The sequence below is a fragment of the Urocitellus parryii genome, chromosome 4, assembly GCF_045843805.1.
Source record: "Urocitellus parryii isolate mUroPar1 chromosome 4, mUroPar1.hap1, whole genome shotgun sequence".
NCBI classification, from domain to species: Eukaryota; Metazoa; Chordata; class Mammalia; order Rodentia; family Sciuridae; genus Urocitellus; species Urocitellus parryii.
Genome location: NC_135534.1, coordinates 115,987,719 through 116,012,724, shown reverse-complemented (window position 1 = coordinate 116,012,724; position 25,006 = coordinate 115,987,719). Strand labels below are relative to the sequence as shown.

The 25,006-nt window shown below is 42.1% G+C and overlaps 1 protein-coding gene across 1 annotated transcript; it reads left to right on the top strand.

The window, feature by feature from the left end:
* The first annotated feature begins 230 nt into the window (after positions 1-230).
* On the top strand, positions 231-3,515 carry Kcnj1 (potassium inwardly rectifying channel subfamily J member 1). Its single transcript, XM_026392447.2, has 2 exons — positions 231-266; positions 2,376-3,515. The coding sequence occupies exons 1-2, from the start codon at positions 231-233 to the stop codon at positions 3,513-3,515; spliced, it is 1,176 nt and encodes a 391-aa protein (XP_026248232.1).
* The last annotated feature ends 21,491 nt before the right edge of the window (positions 3,516-25,006 follow it).

Genomic DNA, 25,006 nt, shown 5'->3' with positions numbered 1-25,006 from the left:
CAAACCATGTGAGTTTGAAAAAATATATATACCCAGCTCAGGGCTTGGTCTGTGAACAATCACCTGCCTTGATTTAAAGCACACAACTCTACTATTGAACCAAATGTTTTGAAGCTAATTAGCCTCAGACTCCGGGCTAAAAACCTAAGATAAATTAGGCTGGGTCTAAAAGAAATCAACTTGCACAGAGACCAGTTCTCAACACCACCACTTCCTTGCCTGGAGCAGCCATGGATGCTTCGGGTCGGAATTTGTTTAGCATGCTGGTAAGTGCAGATCGTCTGGGGAAAGCTTTACAGGTTGGTTGCTTTTGTTTCACTTCTTTATAAGTCCAGGCAAATGATGTTTTATTATTAATAGAGTCATGGAAACCCAAACTTATGAAAGAGGTGAATCAGAAGGTACTTTACAGAAATATTCTTAACCCTTGAAAGTGAAATGAATCTCATGGAAGTTGATGGAGAAGGGTGTGGGGGGAAGAAAAACTCAGAAGCTAGTGTTTTAGGGGTCAGCTCTGAAGTTATAAGGAATGACAAAGAGAATGTGGATTCCATTGACAAATGTTACTTTTAGAATTATTTAAGGTGAGATCTGCCCTATAAAGAGCTTTATAAACAGTATGAACTTCCATGCACCTGGGAGAGGGAGTCAGTCCCCAGAGGGGGCAGGTCAGGTTAAAAGATGCCTGTGCAAAGCAAGGAGAGTGACTAGGGAAGGAGACTATTTTCCCAGCTAAGTGCCTCACCTGGGACCATCCCCTAATCCTCTTTGGGGACTTGAGGTCAGGAAGGGTTGGGCCGGGGCCCTCTGAATGTGTGAAGGTTTGTTTGCTTTCTTGGTAGCCCTTTCTTGTTTATATCTTTAGAACCTGTCCTTTACATTTCAAATCACACTGTGGTTTTCTTTCTACCACTCCTACTTGGTGTTGGCTTCTTGTGTATTTACCTGAGCTAGGGCCATGAACAAGACACTGTGGAATATCACTTTTGTTGAAAAGGTATCATTAAGTCGGTTTCGCTTCCTAGTTTTATGAATAAATACACTTTTGAAGGGGGATTTTGAGATCTATTTTAAAAACATATTTGCATTTATTGAAAAATACCATGAAGACATTGCTAACCACAGTAGGCACACCTTGATTTTCTTTGGTGTAGGGGAAGAGGTAGTCTAGTGCTTGTGACCTCTGATTTTCACCATTGTTGACTGTTTGGGGAAAAGTTCCTTCACCATTTTACTGCAAAATGGAAGTCACATAAACATGTTATCAAAAAGAAACCATTGGAGCAGACAGTATTTTGGAAAGCTTAATGCATTCACTAAATTATTCCATTTACTTTGATGGAATAAATAACAAGTGCTCATAGACTGTGGTAGCAGCTGGGCTCTAGGAATGAATTAAACATGGGTTCTACCTTTATGGAGTATTATTTAAATCAGTGTTCACTGGTTCTGCAAATCTGTGACAGGGAAGGAAATGTGAGATATTGATAATTGCCCTCCTATTATTCCTTCTGGATGTCTTGGCAAACCATGGAGAGAGAGAGAAGGAACAGGATTGAGATCATCTGGTGGGCTCTGAGCTCTATTCTAAATTGTACTGATCATTCAAAAAAAAAAAAAAAAAACTTGACCCACACTGTACTTGGCTTAAAGTATTTTAAGGTAATATAAGTTCAGTATAGAAAATTTTATAACTGAGACACACTGTGGTACACGTTTCCTCATGACCTTGTCCTATCCTGCCACTGGTTAGCTATATGACTTTGGATAAGTCATTTAAATGTTCTGAGTCTCAGTTTCCTCGTTTATTTGACAAATGAGAGAGCAGAATTGGATCAGGATTTCTCTTGATGTATGAGTCCCAGGACAAGTAGTGTTCAAGATAATGCAGGCAGCATATTGATGAGCATTTCTTTTTTTCTTTGTGTATCACAAAAATATAAATACTGCTTCAAGCTTTAAACTTCACAGAAATTATAGCTTAGCAGAAGGCTAAATTAAAGAAAAGGGGGAGGTAATATGAAGAATTATACCAAATAAATAACAGGTCATAATTGGTCATTACAACCAATCATGACCAAACATTTTTAAAGTGTGTGACTTACTGAGGTCCAGAAATACTTAAACATAGGATCCCTTCCTTTCTATCGGCCCATAATTAATTTTATATTTAAGTAATATGGTCTTCCTATGAAAATTTTCTAGTGGAAACAGTATTGCAGTATCCAGAATAAACTTGTATCCAGCTTGCTCAAATTATCAGTAAACCAGACCATTCGGAATGACCTTTTCATGCACTTGTCTTTATGTGAGTCAGTCAGTCACTGCTGCTTCAGACGTAATCTTATTTTTGTTTCCCTCTGTTGTGTTTTCAGATCAAATTTTTGACAGAGAGGATGTTCAAACATCTTCGGAAGTGGTTTGTCACTCATTTTTTTGCACATTCTCGGCAGAGGTCAAGGCTAGTTTCCAAGGATGGAAGGTGCAACATAGAGTTTGGCAATGTGGATGTGCAGTCGAGGTTTATATTCTTTGTGGACATCTGGACAACTGTGCTTGACCTCAAGTGGAGATACAAAATGACTGTTTTCATCACAGCCTTCTTGGGGAGTTGGTTCCTCTTTGGTCTCCTGTGGTATGTGGTAGCTTACGTTCACAAAGACCTCCCAGAGTTCCATCCTTCTGACAATCACACCCCCTGTGTGGAGAACATTAATGGCATGACCTCAGCTTTTCTGTTTTCTCTGGAAACTCAAGTGACCATTGGATATGGATTCAGGTGTGTGACAGAACAATGTGCCACTGCCATTTTTCTGCTTATCTTCCAATCTATTCTTGGAGTTATCATCAACTCTTTCATGTGTGGTGCCATCTTAGCCAAGATCTCCAGACCCAAAAAGCGTGCCAAGACCATTACCTTCAGCAAGAATGCAGTGATCAGCAAGCGAGGTGGGAAGCTTTGCCTCTTAATCCGAGTGGCTAATCTTAGAAAGAGCCTCCTTATTGGAAGTCACATATATGGCAAGCTGCTGAAGACCACAGTCACTCCTGAAGGGGAGACCATTATTTTGGATCAGATCAATATCAACTTTGTAGTCGATGCTGGCAATGAAAATTTATTCTTCATCTCCCCATTGACAATTTACCACGTCATTGATCACAACAGCCCTTTCTTCCACATGGCAGCAGAAACTCTTCCCCAGCAGGACTTTGAATTAGTGGTATTTTTAGATGGTACAGTGGAATCAACCAGTGCCACCTGCCAAGTCCGGACATCCTATGTCCCAGAGGAGGTGCTCTGGGGCTACCGTTTTGTTCCCATAGTATCCAAGACCAAGGAAGGGAAATACCGAGTGGACTTCCATAACTTTAGCAAGACAGTGGAAGTGGAGACCCCTCACTGTGCCATGTGCCTTTACAACGAGAGAGATGCTAGAACCAGGATGAAGAAAGGCTATGACAACCCCAACTTCATATTGTCAGAAGTCAATGAGACAGATGACACCAAAATGTAGCAGTGGCTTTTTAATGGGAGTAAAGCAAAGTCTTCTAGATATCTAGTGACTATAAGTATTACAACGTAATCAACAGTTTAGGGGTATGAAAGACCCTTCAAAGTCTACCAGCACAAGGACCCTTGAGCCTCATAACTGTGATCCTACAAATCACAAAGCTCTACAAGGTTATTGTATTAGCACACATGGTGCATTTATATTAATCTGGCATATGGAAGCCAGATAGGAGCTCATTTGGAATCTTGAATATGATTATTTGAGGTTATGCAATGTTGATGGGAACAGGCTAAATCATCAAAAGTCTTAAGGACAGATCAAAAGAATACTTTTTAAAGTTTCTTTGAAGAAGTTAGGAGCTTTAGATAGGATCAGGGAGCAACCATATTTTCATTTTGATTTTACTAAGAAGAAAAATGTCACTTTCATTTTAACATGGACTTTTGTCACTGGAAGAAATTGTCTTTGGAGTCTGGGGGAGATGAAATAACCAATCAATGACAATAAGAAGAGACTGCTACACAATGAATGACTTGAGGCTGTAACCTTCTTGAACTCTGGTTGTTGGAGATTTTATCCGAATCTTGGTCACACTTATTTCAGGAGAGGCGAGGAAGGCACAGTCCAAGGACTCTGCAGGGCCCAAACTTGCTTTGCCTTATGGCCTATCCAGATGCTGAGGCCCCCACCGAACTTTGGCCCAAACGATATCATGCAGTACATTTAGACAGAGGCTAAATCTATACTCAAGAATCTCAGTGAACATTTTCTTGCTAAACAGAATGTTTGACATTGACCTTTAGGGAGAGGTTTTAATATGAATGTCTTGTTCAGTTTTCCACATGCATTATTTTGAATGTATCCTGGAAAAAAATGGAACTTGAAGCTGCTTAGGAATCAAATGTTTTCAGTGCATTGATTAAATATTATTAAATTTCTGAAACTGCTCATGCACTGTCCAAAAGTGTCCATTAATATGTATTAACTACGATGGGAAAACTGGCGATAATACTCTTGCCAGGGATGGACTTTCTCCTGGAAGGGGTGGGACTGGAAGGAGGAAGGCAAATAGTATACATTTGTTGTCTTGACTCCCCAAGAGTAAATGAGTTTGGCTGTAGACACACCCTTTCCGGTACAGCTCCATCAAATCTCTCCAGTGTGAGTCTTGGCACATATAGGGGCAGCTGCCAGCAGTTGTCAGTAGCGACGGCTTTATTTTTCCAGGCCTGGGGTTGAGATTGTACAAATCTATATACACACACTTTAGTCCTTCTGACCCAGACCAGAGGGAATTCTGATGGCCTTGGGTTGTGCACCTTCTCTGTGGCCATGACCATGGACACAACTGGCTCACAGGAGATAACTCTGTGCCTGTGAATACTTTAATATCATAATTTAATTTGCTGAGAAAGATAACAGAAATCAGATATCCCAAACTTGAAGAAGCTGCAATTCTCCGCTGGCCCATTGACATTAGGTTTTGTGACTCTGTGGCTCTTTGGCTCTTTATAGAATGGAAGGGTAATGTATTGATTCAGTCATTCACAACAGAACATGTTCCTCTGATCTGTTCTGCTGGTTGGTAACATGCTTGGGGACAGCTGGAAGTGAATGCTCAGAAGTAATCCATTCCCTTTGGTTGTTAAGAGAGCTTAAAGAATCCAACAGGAATCTTTGTGATTGGCTTTTGTTTCTGGGTTTGTCTACTTCCCCAAATTACTTTATTAGGATTAAGGCACCCTGCAATTGGAGACCTCTTTTTAATACAAATTTTCATTGAACATCTAACAACCATTAAAATACATCCAATAAAACCCTTAGGAAATGGGATGTGGGCACATAACTTTAGATAGTTCTAGGGGAAGTTGGAACCCCCCAAGAGCATAGGAAACTGTGGTAAGCTGAGGCAGAAGAATCACAAGTTTGAGGCCAGCCTCAACAATTTAGCAGGACTCTTAGCAAGGAGAGAGAGAGGGAGGGGGGAGGGAGAGGGAGAGGAGAGAAGAGGAAGAAAAAGAGGAGGAGGAGGAGGAGGAGGAGGAGGAGGAAAGAGAAGGAAGAAGAAAGAGGAGGAGGAGAGAGAGAGGAGGAGGAAAGAGGAGGAGGAGGGTGGTGGGGGAGGAGGACAGGAGAGGAGAGAGAAAGAAAGAGAAGAGAAAATAAACCAATTGGGTATTTGGAGAGGGAGTTAAGAAGAACATGTGTGTGGGGCGGGGAGGGGTGGCTCAGTGAATAAAGAAAATAAATGGGAAGCAGATATCATCAGAAAACCAAATTTCTTACAGGTTAATGCCACTGCTAAAGGTAGGGGTTTTATTCCAATGTAGTGACATTTTTCCCAGTAGAACCTGACCACATCAATATTCCTATTGTTACAGGTGTGCCATATTATTATATTTGCTGACTTCTCCATTTCAAAAGCAATTCTATATTCATTTACATTAAGAAAGGGTACATTCTACAATATATTATTATATTAAAAGTTTTCCTTGGTACGATTCCCCTTGAATTGCCTAATTTATCTCTGTTGCTTTGAGGATTTTTGACTTAAGAGACACCTAATCCAGGTCTTAAGTTGGCTCAAGGACCAATATTTAGAGTGAAGATCTGAGAGACTGCTGCTAATAAGAGAAAAAAAAGAGAAGATCCTAAGTGGCCAGTCAAATCAAGAAGTGATATGATTACTGTGTTTCCATCACTAAAAGGTGTGACACAAGACCTTAAGAAAAGCTTCCCAAGTAGATGGTAGGGACAATTGAGGAGGCATCTTCCTTGGAGAGTTTTCATAAAACCAGAGATGGGTCTCCAACAGGATGCTGCAGTGAATTGCATGGAGAATCTTTCCTCCTCTAGAAACAGTAGGGAAGCCTCTGATGGAAAAAAATGCAAATGAACGCTTGGTCCCGCCCCTGGGCCGTTGCTGTCTGCCATTACAGGAAGTGTGTGTCAATCAAAGCTTGACAGGGGAGATAGAACATTTTATTTTGGAAGCCAGAAGTTTGAGAACAATGACTGGAATTTCCTCTTTCTGTCCAGCAAGGGCTGTTTGTCATTGGGGAGATAAAAGTCCAGGGGTAGGGAATAAAGGTTATCGGGAACTGCGCAACACAGAGGCATGTTGGGGGGCGCGGTGGGAGGAGGGGTTATGGAGGAAATCTATTTCAATGCCTGTCATTAAGTTTCCATTAAAAGAACATTCAGTTAGGAATTCAAAAATAATTTAATCTCCCTAGCCAGATGCACCCAGCTGGGCTCCTTGGAGCTGAGCCCTGTAGAGAGGGAGATCTGCACACCCGCTGAAGGGGCTGGGAGCTGGTATGCATCTCCATCCAGCGCATCCCTGACTGCTTTGAATGTTCTAGAAGACACAAGGATCATTCAGGCGAGTGGACTTGTGCCATGGTACGAGAAAAATTTAGTATAAGGGTATTTGGCAAGCTTTTACTATGTCTGAGGCTCTCTTTTAAGCATGTTATGTACACTAACTCATTTAATTTTCACAACAATCCTACGAGGTCATTAGTAGTATTAGACCTATTTTTCACATGAGTCAGAAGAAATAAGGAACTTGTCTAGAGTCATGAACTAGCAAATGGCAGGGCTGGGACTCAAATCCATGTTGGTCTGTCTTCAAAGCCCAAGTGTTTAAAATCACTTGTTTATGCCTTAAAATGAATTGCCCTCTGAGAAGACTCACTGACGCCATCAGATATTTACTAGAAACCCACTGTTGGTGCATGATCTTACACTTTAGCTTAAGCACAGGTTAGATCATTGCTTAGCACAGGTTAGATCCCCTGTTCAGGGCTTAATAAGCACCAATGGAATTACATGTTCTAGGAGAAGGTGGTGTTTTTCCAGGGATTTTAGGTAACCTGTCCAGTGCGTCTCCAGAAGTATCATGGGCATCCTGAAGATTTGCCTATCCTGTTGGTACAAGCTATCCTCTCAATACTGTACACACACACACACACACACACACACACATGTATATATATAGTACAATATTCTCTATATATTATATACACTACATATATGTCAGTAGCATATATATATATACACACACACACTATATGTACCAGTATAATTTAAATACACACATATATTTACAGACATATTTATACATACACACACACACATATCACTATTTCACTCTCTAAGGTGGAGACAGTTATTATTTCTATTCTGATAAATGGAGAAGTGGAGCCTCAACTATCCTTGGAGAACAGGGTCTGGGTTTTCTATTCAATTCTACATTCCTAGCACCAGCACACTTACTGACAAAGTCAACAAACATTTTTGAATAAATAATTTTCGAGAACGTACATGGCTAATTGTAGATTTGAACCTAGATCTGTCCAAAGACCTTTTGATCAAGCTACAACATTTTCTAGCTGAGGGGCTTTGATAGGGGTCTTAACTTCATTGAATCTCAGTTTCCTTTTTTATAAAATGGAATTTTAAAATATAGTTGAGGAAAATGAGTAAAATGATAGAGGTACCTGCTCTTGGTAGAAAGTAAAGGGCAAATGAAGAGCCCACACAGGGCAGGAGCAATAGCGTTGAACCCCAGGGGGATGCAGGGAAGGCACTGGCCCACAGGGCAGACCCATGGAGCAGGGCTCTACCAGAGGTCAGAGGAGGCCTGAGGAACAGGTGAGAGCACCCAGAGGCCCATCTGAGATGGGATGGGGCGAGAACTGGGGGCACTGGAGTAAGATCATGGTCCTTGGACTTCATTTCAAACCAACAGATGTTGGTATGGAGCTCCCTGTGAGTCACGCACTGTGGATACCATGATGAGGGAGTAGGGATCGTGCTCACTGGAAGGAAGGATCCTGGGCCTTAACCAGCCTGGAGGACCAGAGCTAAATTGCAGGATTGTTGATTGTGGAGAAAGTCACTCCTTTGCCTTACGTAATATGCTTATAGTTTAAAAAATTATATTGGCCCTACTGCTAACAATAAATCTATTATTAGTTATAGTTTTAAAATTATTTAAGCTTTAAAACAGTTTATCCTGCTAGTGACTTCAAAACTGTTTTGAAGTCCCTCGTAGTTATTCTCTCAGTGTCAGTATGTAGCAGCTTGACAGATTCAGGTCCATTTGCTTTAGTTTCTTTCTAATTGCTGGATTGCTTATTGTTTTCCTTTTGTGATTTAACTGTTTTCTTATAAAATTATGAAAAAACTCTCCAGGATTTCAAAGCGATAGAAGAGAGTTTAGAAATCTCACTTCTGTTCTGCCCTATGCTCATTTCTCTTCTCCTAATGTAAAGCTAATCATTCTTACTAGATGTAGCGTACTACTGTTCATTTTTAAAGTTTTTATTTGTAATTGATAAATAAAAATTGTATATATTTACAGGGTACAATGTAATGTTGTGATACATGTATGTACTGAGGAATGATCTAATTAGTCTAAATTGCATGTCCATCACCTCCAATATTGATAATTTTTTGGTGGTGAGAACACTTAAAATTCTCTTTTAGCTATTTATACAACACATAATTCCTTGCTGTAGTCACTGTACTGTGCAATAGATCTTGAGGTGGTCTTTTTTTGAAAAAAATATAAGCAATACATATGAATTTACATTTCATTCTGCACAATGGGAAAGGTCCAGAAGCACTGTCTTGCCTTTTTTTTTTTTTTTCACTTAACACTCTAATCTGCAGATCATCATATGAGGATAGTTGCTGAGAACATCTACATCGGTGGGATCCATCCCCCCCTTTTTCCTTCATTGTTGCTTTCATAGTAACTGCTAGAATCTTACTCTGGAGGCCTGGACCTACTTGCTTGATCTTGAGAGATCGTGGACATGCCTTGCATTCATTATAGCCTGCTCCCTTTGTGGGGTCCCTGCAGTGTCCACTCTCCCTGCCCAGCCCAGTAACGAGCAGGCCCTTGGGGCCAGAGTTTGCACAGCAAGTCAATCTTCCTGGGACTAGCAGCTCTTCAAGAATCAAAACTTCCAGAATTCTGGTTGGTTAGAAAGTCAGAACAGGTGTCCTCAAGATAGACATCCCCACTCCAGTACATGGTCTAGGGGGGCTACAGTGAAGGTGATTCAATTCCCAGGGAATTCTGAATAAACACCTTTTGATTAGGGTCTACGAATGCTTGGGGATTTGGGGGTCATGAGGCCTCCCATTGTATATAAAATTTCATGCATAAGTACATTAAAATTAATAAAATTAGTGAATAAATGCTAAAAATGAAATTTGAAAACATTGCTGAGTGAGGCAAAGGTAGGGAAAGGTGTCTGAAGGAGGTGGCACCTGATCTGAGCTTTCAGAATGGATAAGATTTGAAATAGGGAAAGGTAAGGGTATCAGGGTGAATAACCAGGTGGCCAGATGTCCCAGACTAACAGAATCACGGGATATAAATATGCATGGAGTTCTGAGAAATGATGTGCAGATTGGTGTGACCACAGCATGGGAGGGAATTAGAGTCAGTGGAGCTCTAGAGGGAATTACAGGATCGGTCAACAGACATTTGGGGTCAGGCAGATATGAGTTTGAGTCATGGCTCAGTCAGTCAACCACTGGAATCCTTGAGGGAGTGATGACATGATTATATGTGTATATTAGGAGTACAACTCTGGCATGAGGGAAAGTTTGGAGACAGAATCTAATTTTCTAGGGAGTTAGGGAAATGCAATTCCCATTTTCAGGAAAGGAAACTGAGGCTCAGAGACCATATGAGTTGCCCAGCTCACAAAGCTATGTGAAGGGAAGCAGGAGTGGTACCCCAGGGATTCTGTCTTCCAGTTAGTGCAGTGCTCCTTTCTGCACCTCTCCCTTTCTTGGGGATACCCACAGACTTTGCACCTGGGGTCACTGATCCTGAAGGAAAGCTCACCTGAGCAGCAGGGACCAGGAGAGCAGGTGAGTCCATAGCACAGAGAAGGCACCATGTCTTTGAGCTGTTTCCTTGGAGGATTCAGGCCACCTGCATCCACCTTTGCACATGGCATCCAAGGAGCCTGAGAACCCTCACTGCAAGTCAGAGGCTTGTCTCCATGGTCACAATGGTGCCTTCTGAACTGCAAGTAGAGCTCAGAGACCACAATCATCCCCGTGGCTCAGTTTCTACATCACTGGTATGGCCAGGTGCAACTTGAACCTATGGTGACCTCGGAGGAAAATTCCTAATGAAAACATGAAGGGTAAAAAAAATGCAGGCAAGAAAGGAACAGAGATGAAGGCACAGTGTGATGGTCAGGGGCTCTGAAGACAAGAGGACTTAGTGCAGACCCCAGCTTTCCCATTTACTGACCACACTATCTTGAACAAGTTCTTAGCCTTTCTAAACATTTTATCTCCACTGTGATAACAATAATACCGACTTCAAAGGGTTACTGTAAGTATGATAGTGTGAAATAACAAGAAAAGCACTTAGAGGAAGGAGAGGAAAGGGAACCTCCCCAGGGTCAGTCATAAGCTTATATCATTGTGCTTCATATAGGCTCCCAATAAGCAGTTTGAGTGACAATGTTGAGGTGAGAATTTCAGGGATGACAGGCAAAGACAGGCATTGAGGTGTGTCCCTCAGTGTGCTCTTGCTACCCCTGCCCTAAAACTCACCATTTCTCACTCTTAGATTTCTCCCTAACTTTTATTCCAAGCCTTAATCATAATCAGAGACAAAATAGCTCACCTTCCTCCCACTGCTGCTTCAGTTTCTGCTGTGGATGTGCAGAATCCTAGAGGCTTAGCAGTGAAGGAGACTTGGGCAAACCCTGATCCTATCCCATTGTTTTACAAGTGGAGGAACTAAGAGCCTTATCAGGTGGCAAAGGTGTTGACTGCTAGTCCTACCTGTGCTTCTGACATTGACATTCCCCTGAGTGTCTGGGAAGCAAGGACAGGTAGAGTGGGTTATTGAACTAACTGGAAGGGAAAAGCAAGTCTGCGCTTTGTTGGTGAGGTGCACCTTTGACCAGCAGGTGGCGCTACATACCTCCAGATCTTTAAAGTGAAACTCATCTGGTTGAAAAATTGACTGCCTGCAAGGATTAAGTGGAGTGGAGAGATGGGTGGCCCTTACCCAGAAAGCTTTTCAGTGGCCATTGTAATGTTTACAATATTTAACAGAGAGATAAAATATCCGCTCCTCTCATTGTCATTGGGCTGATAAAATGAAAGATTTCAGAAAATTGAATTGTGATATAAATATATAAGTTTACAACTCTCTAAGGATTCAATGAAGAGAATATTGTTTTCATGTATTAAGAGTCTATGATATTCTATGTGATTTACATTTTCCTTACAATAAAGCTGAAATAATATTGTTATATTTCCATCTTAGAAAAATGAAAACAGTGGTCCAGGGTGTTTAAGATACTAATCCCAGTATCTAAGTGTGGCTAGTCAGGAAGAGCAGGTATGTATCATTTAGGTAGAGTATATTAAGGGCAAGATACTCTTTTAAGTGTTTTACAAATATTTATTCATTCCATCCTCATAATATCTATCAGAGGCAGAACAAGAAAGTAGCATGAGTACAGGTCAAGCTGTGTCAAAATTCATGAGTTTTACTCCAAAACAGGTCAGCTTCTGCCTTGTGGGAGCCTGAGTTCAAATCTCAACTTTTCCAGTTTCTTTCACATGAATTTGGTAAATCACTGAATCTCTCCAAGCTGTCACTTTCTCTTCTGTAAGATTATGGTAATGAAGCCAACCACACATCATTGTTGAAAAGATCATTCAGGAAAACATCTGCAACAATACAGTGTTAGTTATAAAGCAAGATTCTATGTTAAGGAATTATTTTTATGGTAGATACCTATAGGTAATTCACATACAGATGTGCATAAGGATGTTTGTTCCAGGATTATTTGTAGTGATGAAAAACCCAAGTGTACCAAAGGAAATGAGTTAATGCAGTATGGACCATAATGGGGTAGAATGTTATGCCATTTTCAACAATTAATTAGGCACCAAGCAAAGTCCTGCAGACACACTAGAAAACAGGGGTTTTATATTCTAGGGGAAACATAATTGTTGAAGGGAAGTCATGGCACAACTTCAAGTCTGGAAGTCTGGAAACAACTTCAAGGTGAAGCTGAGGCCTAGGGAAGAATTGGTTAAGTGATGGAGGGGTTAGGAGAGAAAGGCAAAGGTCAAGGGAGCAGGGTGCTCCTGGAAAAGGAAACATGTGTCCCATATTTTAAAAGCATGGAGTGTGTGCACGCCTGTATCCCAAGTGATCTGGAAGCTGAGACTGGAGCATCACTTGAATCCATGAGTTTAAGACCAGCCTGGGCAACACTGCAGGATCCTTGCTCAAGGAAAAAAAAAAAAGAAAGAAAGAAAAAGAAATGTCAAATTAAAGAAAAATGAACCAAAAATTATGAACATTTGAACTTAAAATTGTTATATTTAAGCACGAAATAGTTTTTTCAAACATAATTACTTTGTTACATTTGTCACATTTTATTTTCTAATGTGTCCCTAGGACTTTGTTTGGTGTCCAAATATTTGTATGTGTATAAGTGCATATACATCTACACATATGTGAATACAGACACACAGACTCAGAACTAACCACAAACTCATTGCTTCATTCATTAAGTGTATTTTGAGAGCCTAAGGTTCTGGGGACTGCTAAGGTCAGTAGGATAGAGCTGAGAAGAAGATAGTCTAGGGTCCCACATGGACTTACTTCCTAGAGGAGGGACACAGAAAATAAGTAAACATGGGTTCAGAATGACCCAATGGGAGGGAGCTTCAAAGACATTGGAGGAGAGCATTGTAGGCCAAGGTACCACGTCAACCTTTGGGACACATCAACATCATATGGGAGCTTCAAAAAAATACTGGTGCTTGCCCACCCTTGTCCCCAGATTCTGATGTAATTGTTAGGGTTACAACCTGGGTATTGAGATCTCCACAGGAATTTTCACAGCCCCTGGCCACTCTAATGTACAGGGAGCCTGGGAACCACTGATCTAGCAACTGCAAGAGATTCACAACGATATATCAACTTTGAAGGGTGGCAAAATGGTCCTTTTAAGGATCATTTTCTAATATTCTGAATTTTATACATTCCAAATCATGGATATACATTGTTTTAATAATATATTTGTGATAAAATATAAGTTACTGATGGTACTTTGGAGCATCTAGAGAATGAAATTACTATCTAGACCTGGATTAGACCTAGGAAATTTGAATTCTAGCTGCTAATTCTATGACTTGGAGTACCAAATGAGGAAGAACCAAAAGTGGCCAAAACAGTTAGCAACTTGATTCTATGCAAGGCAATGTCTCTAAATAATAACCATCTCTAAACTCCCAGAGTTTTGGAGGATCTTATCTTTCTATTTTTAACTAGCTTCCATGTGAACTCGGTTTTTATTGTTTGGTTATGTAGGTTCTGAATGATACAAAGAAAGGTGAGCTCTATCTTTCTCTTTGTCCCATTTCACTCAGCATGCCCCTGTTCTGCTCCCGACACCCATCAAAACATCCCCATGTCTCTGAGGTCCTGGTTAGAATCACCTAAGGACAGCTAGAAAAAGATGGGGAGAACCATGGATCTGGCTCCTCTCCTGGCTCTGTCTCTAAGGAGCTGTGCCATTTCATTTTTCATGGGCCTCTGAGAGGGGTGCAAGAAGTTTATGAGAGTCCACTGAGGGCATCTTTTCCCAATTCTGCACCCTGAATTGTTGCACTGAAATCTACAGTGGTAGAAATATTTACATCCTGGAAATCAGCAAGCACTATCAGACCCTCCACCTTTGTTCCCTTCAAGAACTGATTGTAAACATGTATAAGAACACTCCTGAGCATATCTGTCAGGCAATGTTCTGCCCACAATCACCTGAGAACCCTTGTTATGAATGCAGAATTGTTGAGCCCCTCTGCAGACCTCTGGAATCAGAATCTTTAGGTGCCCTAGAAGAATCTTCAGGTGGAACCTATGGATCACATGTCCTTTTAGGTCATTTCTAGTTCTAAAAGTAACTGCTTATGGTTGCCATCTGATGTGTTCTAAGGTTGGTGACAGTGGCTGCTACTATTATCTACAACTGAGCCATCCCTTCCTTCCGAACTTGAGCACTATTCTGCTAAGCCTGCTGACATTTCTGCCTTGACAGGGTACTTCCCACTCTCCTGGGTGTTAAGTCATCCTCATTCTGGGGTGGTAGGGCCCTGTAACTAGCTGCTCCTCCCTGGCCAGTGATTCTGTGGCTTGGAGGAAACAGGGTAGCCAGGGTTTCCTTTTTGAAGTGACTTCCCAGGGGAAAGTTGACAAACACACAGTGTCATGGGGAGCCTACAGTGTTCTGTGTTCTCTTCTGACTACTGGAAATTTGTCCTGGCTCTACAGGGGCTGGCCTGGGACATGCTGCCACGTCATATTTAATAGTAGATTTTGCTATGAGGAGAGGAAATTGCTGCCAGAGAGAGGCAGAGATGTTTTCAAGTAGACTACATTGTCCTTAAATTCTCCTTTACAACATTTCATATATTGGCAGCAAATAGATTAGCTTGATGGCCAATACCAGGAATGTCTTCTCTGGCTGTGCAAGAGGGGCCTGGGGTAGAAAGGAGTTTGTAATTTGTAGATAAGCAGGGTCAGTACCAGATCTGTAATACAAGGTCTCAGTGGCTGTGGAATTCTTTCTCCATCCTGTTCCTGCCTCTAGTTGCTCTGCTCTTTGGTGATCCCACCTTGACAGGAATGATCTACTCCATTTTTCTCTCTTAGGTGGTTTCCCAACTCTGTTATTTCTAACTGCAGCAGCTTTTCCACTGTTTTCCTGAATCTCAGAATTAGGCCTTTCTTGCTTCCTATGTCACATACCCTTTGCAGCCTCCAGTCCTCCATCATTGACATTGATCAAGACCCTCTGGCTACCTGTGGGGCTCCCCAAGGACTCTTCGATATGCTGGTATGCCCCCACACTCTGGCCTCCTGAACTAACAGAGAAGGGAACCCCTCCTGTCTCTCCATGAGTCCCCCTCAGCCCCAAACTATCCACCACCAGCTCTTGAGAGGTGAGGTAGGAATCTGGAGAAGAAAATGGAGACTTTTCAGAGCCTCTTGGAGAATAGCCAGTGGGAACCCTGGGGAGCGTCTCAGAGGAGGATGTCTGCTTGCCCTAGGTGGGGGCAGGCAAAGAGAATGGAGGAGAGGAGACCCCAGCTTCCTTCTGAACCCACTCCCACATCTCACTCCAATTAATATCATCTTTTCAAGAAAACTACATTAGCTGCCAGGTCACGTGACTCCAGTGTAGGGGAGGGACCCATTGCCAAGCTAGACTCCTTCAGTCCTAGCCAGTATACCCCCCACCCCCGCCCCCGCGTCGCCTGGTGGTGTGAGCGGCTCTGCACCCATCCAGGCTCCGTACTCTGGGCTGCGTCTCGCAGCTGCCCCCAGCATCTCCACGCCAGGATTTGAGCCAGGCTGCGCCCTGGAGCTGCCTCTGTGCCCCCACGCCAAGCCCCGCGCCCTTGGGCTGCGCCCCTGGGTGCCGGCGGCGGCCGGGCGGGCCGCGGGACTGAGCCTGAGCCGGCTCCGGCTGTCTGCGCGCCCTGCTCCAAGGCAGCGGGGTGAATGGACGGCATCCAGCCCGGCCGGCAAACTTGAAAATAAAAATAAAACAGAGGGAAAAGAAATAAATAATAAAGAGCGCGCTAGAAAGCCAAAGAAAATACAATTCCAAGCTCTAAGCAGGCTTCGAGCCTGCAGCCGGCCGTGGGCTGCGAGCCTTTGGCATCGGAGCCAGCGGGGCCTTTGTGCTCCCCTCGCCCACCCCCCGCGCGTTTCTGTCCTAATTGAAGAAACACAATCCGGGGTTTGCGCAGCGACGCGCCCCGCGGCCGCCCGAGGGCCAGAAAGGGCCGCTGGCTGCTGGCGCTGCGCGGAGACCGCCCCCGCCCCGCACAGGGACCAGCTTGTTCTTTGTGCTGGCAAATATTTATTTTGGTTCAAGTGGACCCCTTTCCACAAAGACCACCTGGTTGTAATCAATAACACCTATTTTCAGATAATCTGCCGCTCTCTAGGCAGAACCCAAGGAACTCACCCAAACAGAGACCTTTTCAAAGGAAATTTTAAATGGACTGGATTCACAGAGGGCTGGAGGAGGGACCCCAGGTTGGGTAAGAGAGAGACCGCGGCCTGCAGGGGTGGTCAGGCTGCATTTCCATTCTGAGGCCTAGAGGGCATTTCCATTCTGAGGATAGAGAGCTGCTTGGTAGAGAGATTGGGGGCTCCCAGGAAGCTTTTACAAAATAAAACAAACTGAAAATCTTTCTTTGGTGGATCAAATGTTGCTGCAAAAGTAGACTTCTAGAAACTCCACAGCAGCTTCCTCCTCTCTCCAAGAGAGCATCCATGTCTCGAAATCACTATTTGACAGGAGGCAGAGCGGAGTGCACCTAGAGCCAGAGTTCCCTCAGAGGAGCTGAAGGGCTTCTATTTTTTTCTCCAGAAGAAGGATCAATCCTTGCCCATCTCAAAGATTAGGGATGCATTTAAAAATGGATATTGGGCCAGCATGGTAGCACACACTTAAAATCCCTGCTACTGGGTAGGCTAAGGTAGGATAATTGCAAGTTCAAGACCAGCCTCAGCAGATTAGCAAGGGTCTAAGCAATTTATCAAGACCCTTTTTCAAATTAAAAAACATTTAAAAAGGGCTGGGAGATGTGATGCAGTGGTAAAATGCCTCTGGGTTCAATCCCCAGTACAAAAAAAAAAGTGCATTGGGGGGAGATGGTAGGGCTGGGAATGTAGCTCAGTGGTAGAGTACTTGCCTATCAAGTGCCTGTGTGCAGTCATGGGTTCAGTCCCCAGCACTACCAAAAAAACAAACAAACAGCGCGCGCACACACACACACACACACACACACACACTCCTAACCAAAACAGCAACTCAAACAAAATGAAATTGTATGAGCTGGACTCAGTGGTGCATGCCTGTAATCCCAGAAGTCAGGAGGATGCTTGAGCCCAGGATTCAAGACTAACCTGGGCAACATAGGGAGACACCCTCTCAAAAAAAAAAAAAAAAAAAAAAAAAAAAAAAAAAAAAACAACTACTAAAGAAGAAGCATCTGAGTGTGTAAAGTGGGCTGGCATTGTTCTAGGTGCAAAAGTTCAGAAAGGAAGAAAAATACAAAACCCTATTCTTGTGGACATGTTTCAGCAGAAAGTGATAGACAGCAGATGAACAAGTAGTTGAAATATATAGACAGTGATGTATGTACTGGAAAATGTGTGAAGATGCTCTGAAAACTGTAAGGTACTTTGTGTTTCAGATTTGGAATGGGAACAACTGAGGCAGTTTGTCTCCTGTGGATCATGTGTCAAAGAGGTAGGCTCACACAGATAGAAAAGCCTAAGGAGAGTCAGAAGGGGCTGCTAGGTCACAAAGGGTGCAACCGCAGGTCAGGGGCCAGAGCCTCAGAAGGCTCAACGATGAATTGAGTTGATAATGACCACCATTTTATCGAGGCCCAGTAACAAGGTAGTATTCTTTTGTAATGTGAAATTTTCCGTGAGATAAATTAAAGTTTCAGGGTGAAGCAGGGAGACTAAATAAGTTTTGTAAGTTGGCGCATAGGATGCCTTTCATAGGAGATGCTGCACTGAATATTCCGTGCATTGTCCTGACTTTGGCAGTAGAGTAACCTAGATTGGCTAGTCAGGGTATGTGTCATACCCACAGGTCCATTTGGGAACAAACCTATGTTATTCTTTGACATGTGACTTTCCTGGCCCCAGGTAGTAGTCCCCGTACAAGAGACAGACAATTCATAGATCTCAAATAAACCCTTAGGTGCTCAGAATGAAGTGACAGTATTTAGCCAAGTGAGCTGGATTATGTCTATCAAACATTTTAGATGGGAATTATGGAAAGATTGAGGCAGGTAGTAATGGGATGAATGGCAATTGAAAAGGTGGGAGAAAGGGTCTGAGTCATGAGAAAGTGAAATTCCCTGGAATCTTTTGAATGCAAGTAGCTTTCTAGTCCTAGCTCTGAATCACTGACCTTCAAGAGTTGTTCTCTGGAGGTTCCTGTCTCCTTCATTGCCAAAGATGTTTTATTAGTGATTTCTCAGTACTCCAGGAACCATATGTGGCCAGGATGACAGGCAAGGTGAATGCAGATGGATGATAGGTATGTAATTTGCATAATGGTGGCTCACAGATAAAACTAATTCAGGAGATTCCCTTCTTTATCAGGCAGGGACATAAAAAATAAAACAAAACCTAACTCCTCATGTCCTAATGCTGTTTTCTTTGTCCTTGGAGATGACTAGAGAGAGGGATAGGACTGATTTACTTACTGTTTGTGAGAGTTAGGCCAGGCGAGGCTGAATTTATGTCGCTGCTCTTCATCAAGAATGTGGCTTTCTCCCTCTTATGAAATGTCCTCAGCATCCCTTCTTAGCCCTGAGCTTGCAGAAAGATTAAACATGGGCTTAGACAACCCAGAGGGGGTCGATGGCCCAGGAAAGATTATGATAAGAAAGGGGTGAGGGACAGGAAGAAGGGTGGTGTGTCGGAATTTAGGATAATTGAATTTGCTGTGCAGCCAGCAGTTTTGAGTTGGGTCATCTGCTGGATCTTTGCTCATAAATCTACCAAGACCAGGAAATTCCATGGTTAGGTCAATCTTTCCATTTTTCTCAGAGATCAGGATGGTTGTGGGATGGTTTTCACCTTCTAGAGATGCTGTGATAGAATAACCTGCATTTTTGCCTTGAGATTGTTACATGTGTATCCTGGAAACCCATTGCCAATGCTTTCGTCTTTGTGTCATATTTTCTCCCAGGGCAATCAGTACTTGTCCATCTGTTTTGAGTTCCCAAAATGCTGGAGATGCAATAGGCTCCTTTGAGGGATCTACTGCATGTTAAGTTTTGGGGTGGTTGCTTTAATACCAATTTCTTTCTATTGCCTTTTGCCATATGCCATGTGTAATTAACCATCTGAATAACTGATCTCTTGCAAACTAGATATTTCTTGCAAAGTAAGATTTAATCTAACTGCATGCTTTATTCAAATGTGTGTGTGTGTGTGTGTGTGTGTGTGTGTGTTTTGTGGCACTTGGGAGTTTTCTAGAAACTCTGCAGATACTCATGATATGCCTCCTGGAATCAGCCAAAGTTCCCCAACAGTAAAGCATTTCTAGGAGTGCAGGTCTCCTAAGTGAGCAGGGCAGCTTGTAGGATGGCTGTGTCTTTGACTATGTAGCTCATCAAGGGGATGAAACCCCCTGCTTTTCTCTCCTGTTCCTTCTTCATCCCATCTACCTTTGAGAGTTGGCTTTGAACACAAAGGGCAATTGGTTGCTCAACTGAAACTTTCTTGAAAAATTGAATCCATCGTAATTTTGGATCTCGGATTCTGATTAGGTAATCACTGAAGTTTGTAAAAATTTAGTGTAAAAGGAACAGCCTGTGAATCAGCAGAAATAATCTTTTAAAGGCAAATTTAAGCTATAATCCAATTAACTTGGTTATAAGGAAATTAGTGGCAAGTCCATATTTCTTCCCTATGGGTAGTTTGCGTTCTCCACATTTTAAAGTTCTCAGGGGGACGTCTGATGCAGATTGATTTGCTAATGGTCATATGTTCTATTATGATTTTTTTTTAAAAAAATGACAAATCTTTACATTATGCAGAAAAATTGCTAGATAAGTTTATGTTGTGAAAAAAGACAGAGAAAGAGCAAAGGAAGGTGAAACTGTCAAGAAAAGCTGAGGAGTCTGGGAAGTATTTCTGGAATATATGTGATGCTTGATTAAACATTTCTGAAAGCCAGGGGCTCTGGGAAATATAATAATCACTGGGGAAAGAAATACTGCATCTCCTGGGATGCAGTTAACACCAAACATGGGCTTGGTAAAAAAAAAAAAAAATTTAGCAAATTCTAACAGTAGTCTGATCTTATGCTTTGACTGCAACTTCCGTGGTTTTTTATTTTCTCTGTATATCTCTGGGGGTTAACAGTAACTGAACAGAGCAGACACCTCACTCTGCCTCTCGTAGTTGCTGAGCTGTGGACCCTTTCTGTCCAGCAGGTGCAGTTTGACAAACAACAGACATGTATTGGATCCTTCTGTAAACCAGGCATGGAGCCAGACATAGTCCCTGCCCTTTGTTCCCTTATTGTTGAACGGTGGACACAGACCTTCAAACACAGATCCATCTTGGAGTCTCACATTGCTCTGTCACTGCCCTCCCTGCCTAATGATCAATTAATTTAAAATTCATGCATTCCTTACCCAGTCTCTATCTAAAATGTTAATGTTATAACCCAACATTGCTTTTCCATATCCACCAGCCATACTTTGTTCCCTTTCTGTCTTCCCATCTCTCCCCTGGATACCTAGGACAGGATTTTAGAAATTTCTTTTTCTCCACTTGTTCCCCATTTTTAGGCAGTTCCTAGCCTGTGAGCCTCTCTAGTTAGCTACTTCTCCCATCCCTTCCTCTAATTTCTTTAACTGTTCCCCAGATTCATCTTCTCAAAAGGTGTGTGTGTGTGTGTGTGTGTGTGTGTGTGTGTGTAAATACAGACATAGGTAAAGGTCACAAATTGATGAATCTTGTAGCAGTCCCTGTCATCATCTTCCCCTCCATTTCCTTGCCCTTCCGAAAATATTTATTCCTGGATCCATAAGTGCATCCGAGCAAGGCAAGTGTCAGGATGCAGTGGGATCAGGTTCTAGTGTCAGGTATTAGTGACCAAGCAGGGTGAAGAGAGCATGGGATAGTGTGAACTGCCGTTGGTGTCAGGGCTCCAGCACGTTGAGGACGTGTCCCTATGAAGGGGCAGCCTGGCTTGACAGGTTGAGGGTGTCATCCATACAGAGGCGCAGCCTGGGGTGGGATGAGAAAGGTGTCTGTAAGTGGGGATGCCAGGATGGCAATTTAGGGTCCAAGCTGAGAAAAGAACATGTGGCATAGGGATAGGGGTGCTGCAAGGTAAGAGACTGGCTACCTGCAGGAGGACTGATGTGAAAGTGCATAGGTAGCTAAATGAACACAGTTTTTCTCACTGTCAAATATGGGAATTATAGATATACTCTAAACATAGAGTATATCACACATATGTATATAAATGTCTTTGTATGTGTATGTATATGTGAATGTATGTGGACACATGATATACATGATATACATATATTGCCTGGCTTTGTCTACTATGTACACCTAGGAACAGGGTCACTACTATAGCAATGAACACACCTAGCACCCAGATGTTGGCTTCAGAATATCATTTCCCACTAAAACAAATCAGGAATCCATGGGAAAATGACTGATTCCAAAGCTGGGAGAGGGAGTCCAAACATGGGACAAAGTAAGGAAGTGCTCAAAGATTGATGGGAACATGTCAAAGGACAGAAATCAGATTGAATGGTCTCATAAAGGGAGAAAATAAACATCTAAATAAATAAGAATAAGAAGAAATTATGTCCACTCAACAAAATAGTAAATATGAGTCATTATCTAAAGAAATTTATTTAAAAATATCTAAAATACATCTAAAGAAATTTATTTAAATATATATGAATGCATGTATTGAAATTTTATAATAAATAGGGTATTTATATAATTTCATAAAACATTCCCAGAAAATACTTATTTATTGCAAAGGGGAAAAGAGTGACTTATGAGAATCCTGGCAGACACCACCGTGAGCAGATCATCAGAGTAAACCTCATCAATAATCAGATCAATTGAGATCAGGTGCTATCCTTTGGGCTACAAGGATAACCACAAAGAGATACCAGACAAACCCAAATTGAGGAAGATTCTACAGAATAGCTGGCCTGTAATATTCAAAATTGACAAAAGTCCTGAGAGTCAAGGAAAGACTGAGTGTTGTAGACCAACTAAATGCAATCTGTGATTTAGAATGAAACCCTTCCACTGCAAAGACTATAGTGGGAACAATTAGCAAAAGGAAAATGGTGCCTGAGGATCATGTAGTAGTGATTTGTTCCCATGAATTTTACGATTCTCATTCTTGTACTGGGTTATCCAGGAGGATATGGTTGTTGGACAGAAATACCTACTCAAGTGTTTGGGGGTAATGGAGCATCAGGTTGGAAACTTTTAATTCTAAAACAGTTCAGTAAAACATGTTCTTTGTACTTTCCAACTTTTCTGTAAAAGTTTGTGACTTGAGCTTTTGCAGTTCTTTTTAATTTAAAAAAGATGTACATTCATTATATATACTAGAATGGAGTAGTGTAGTTTAATTCTGCATATCAGAGAGGACCAGAGCTCTGTATTGCGTTTGGAACCATAAAGAGGAGCTGCCTATCAACCAAGATGATACTGCACTATTGGGTATTTCTGTAGTTCTTTTCAACACAGAGATCATTTCTACTTACCTTATTTTACTGAACTGCAATAATAACTTTGCATGGTATTCCCATGTTCCTCATTTTATAGATGAGGAAAGCAAGCTCAGAGGCAGTCATAACTCTGGCAGTGGACAGCCTCAGGTTCATAATTAGCGTCTTCTGACTATGGACCTGATTTTTATCTATTCATTTATCACTGGCTTGTTGACCAATTACTGTGTGTCACTGTCACCATGGCATACAAGATAGATACATACAATCCCTTCTCTTACAAAACTACCAGGTGGCTTTACGTCTGTAAAAAATTTGGATCCAAACTTATTAGGTATAAAATCCCAACTCTCAGCCTCTATTTCTTAGCCAATTTAAGAAGCCCATCCAACATTTCTGACAAAGTGCATTTCTAACATTCCTTTAGAACAATCTCATTTTATTTGCAGCATCCTCCAGCTTGGCTGCATGCTCTGCTGACTTAGGTAGACACGGAGAGCCAGTGAAAGGCAAATGCCCAAGCAGGACGCTGTGAGGGTTGTGGATGGAGAAGATGCAAATGCTCTCCGGAAAATCCAATTTATTCCCACTTTTCACTCATTTGAAAAATGCCTTTCTGACCGCAAAACAAAATCTACACCACACCGAACTCCTCAAGAAGAGTGCTCAGCAGCTACCAAAGACTTGAAATATATCTTTTTGAAAAACTGATCTAGTAAATACTCTCAGATAACAGCAATCATCCATATATACTTCCTGTGCAGCATTCTCCAGCACGTTTTCGGCATTGTCATCTAATACCTCTCAGGGACTCTGTCAGGAGATTCTACTTAGCTCTCCAGTGAATAGATGCAAACAAAGCCCAGTAGGTGGAAGGGCCAGAATTTGAACCCAGGGTCTCCAGCATTACACACATGCTCATTTATCTTCCCAAATTGCCTCTCTCCTCCCACTAAGAAAACACATGAGTTAACTCAGTTAAAATCCAGAAGGTTAATCTAGCAATTGTAGGTAAGTGAGTGGTCTCACTGGAAAGTTTTTCTGCTTCCCCCTAGAGCTTTTAAGCTAAGTGTAAATTGACTATGTGCTTAGGAATTTACCAGCTCAGACAGACTGAAACAATTAAGACAGGAGGCCAAGTAAGAGTGAGAGAGGGAGACAGACCCCAGGCATGTGAGCTGACATTCCTTTTAAAAGCTTCCCTCCATATCCTTTCTCAGTTGGCTGAAACCCTAGAGGTTTGCCTGGCTAAACCACTTCCTCTCAGAAGTGTCTGTCCCCCGAGGGAGCCTGGGATTTGTAGTCTTGGAATCAGTCGACCTTTCATAATCCTTTAGGGGGACTCCCTGGCTGAAGGCATGCAGTGTCAATTTCAGTAGCTTGCTATGTGATGAAATACCCAATGTGCGTTTTGCAAAACACAAATTCCTTCCTGGATAAGAGAAAAGCCTCTGTATATTCACCAGAACCAGCTCCCTGGCCCCTCATTCCAGTTCTTCACCTCCAACTCACTCTGTTCCCTGGGGAGACTCCACACCATCTCACTACCAACTCCTGTGGGAGCTCTGGGCAGAAGCCTAGTGGTGCTGTGGAGGGTGGAGGAACCTCTGAGAAGAAGACCTCAAGGAGGTGCAGGGGCCAGGCTGGACAGCAGAGAGCCAAACTCAAAGGCTGCTTCTCCCGGGCATGTTCTCCCAAAGTGCACAATAGTTTTCAAGGCAACATATTTGCTTGAAAGTTGTTAATAAACAGATATTAGAGGAAGTAATGTGTGAAACAAAATCCATAGTCTTTTCATAGAAATACAGTCATCCTTTGGAATCTGTGGGGAATCGGTTCCAGGATTCCACAAGGATATCAAAACTGGTGGATAGTCAAGTCCCTTATATTAAATGGCATGGCATTTGCATACAATCTACACATATGTCCCATATACTTTAAATCTCTCTAGGTTACTTAAAATACCTAACACAATGAAAATGCTATGGATACAGTTACTGTACTATATTATTTAGGGAGTAAAGACAAGGGGAGAAAAGCCTATACACATTCAGTAAAGATTCAATTTTTTAAGAGAGAGAGAGAGAGAGAGAATTTTTTAATATTTATTTTTCAGTTTTTGGTGGACACAACATCTTTATTTT

Coding starts and splice junctions, on each gene's coding strand:
- Kcnj1 (XM_026392447.2), top strand. CDS start 231: ATGGATGCTTCGGGTCGGAATTTGTTTAGCATGCTG. Junction 267..2,375: donor GGAATTTGTTTAGCATGCTG/GTAAGTGCAGAT, acceptor TTGTGTTTTCAG/ATCAAATTTTTGACAGAGAG.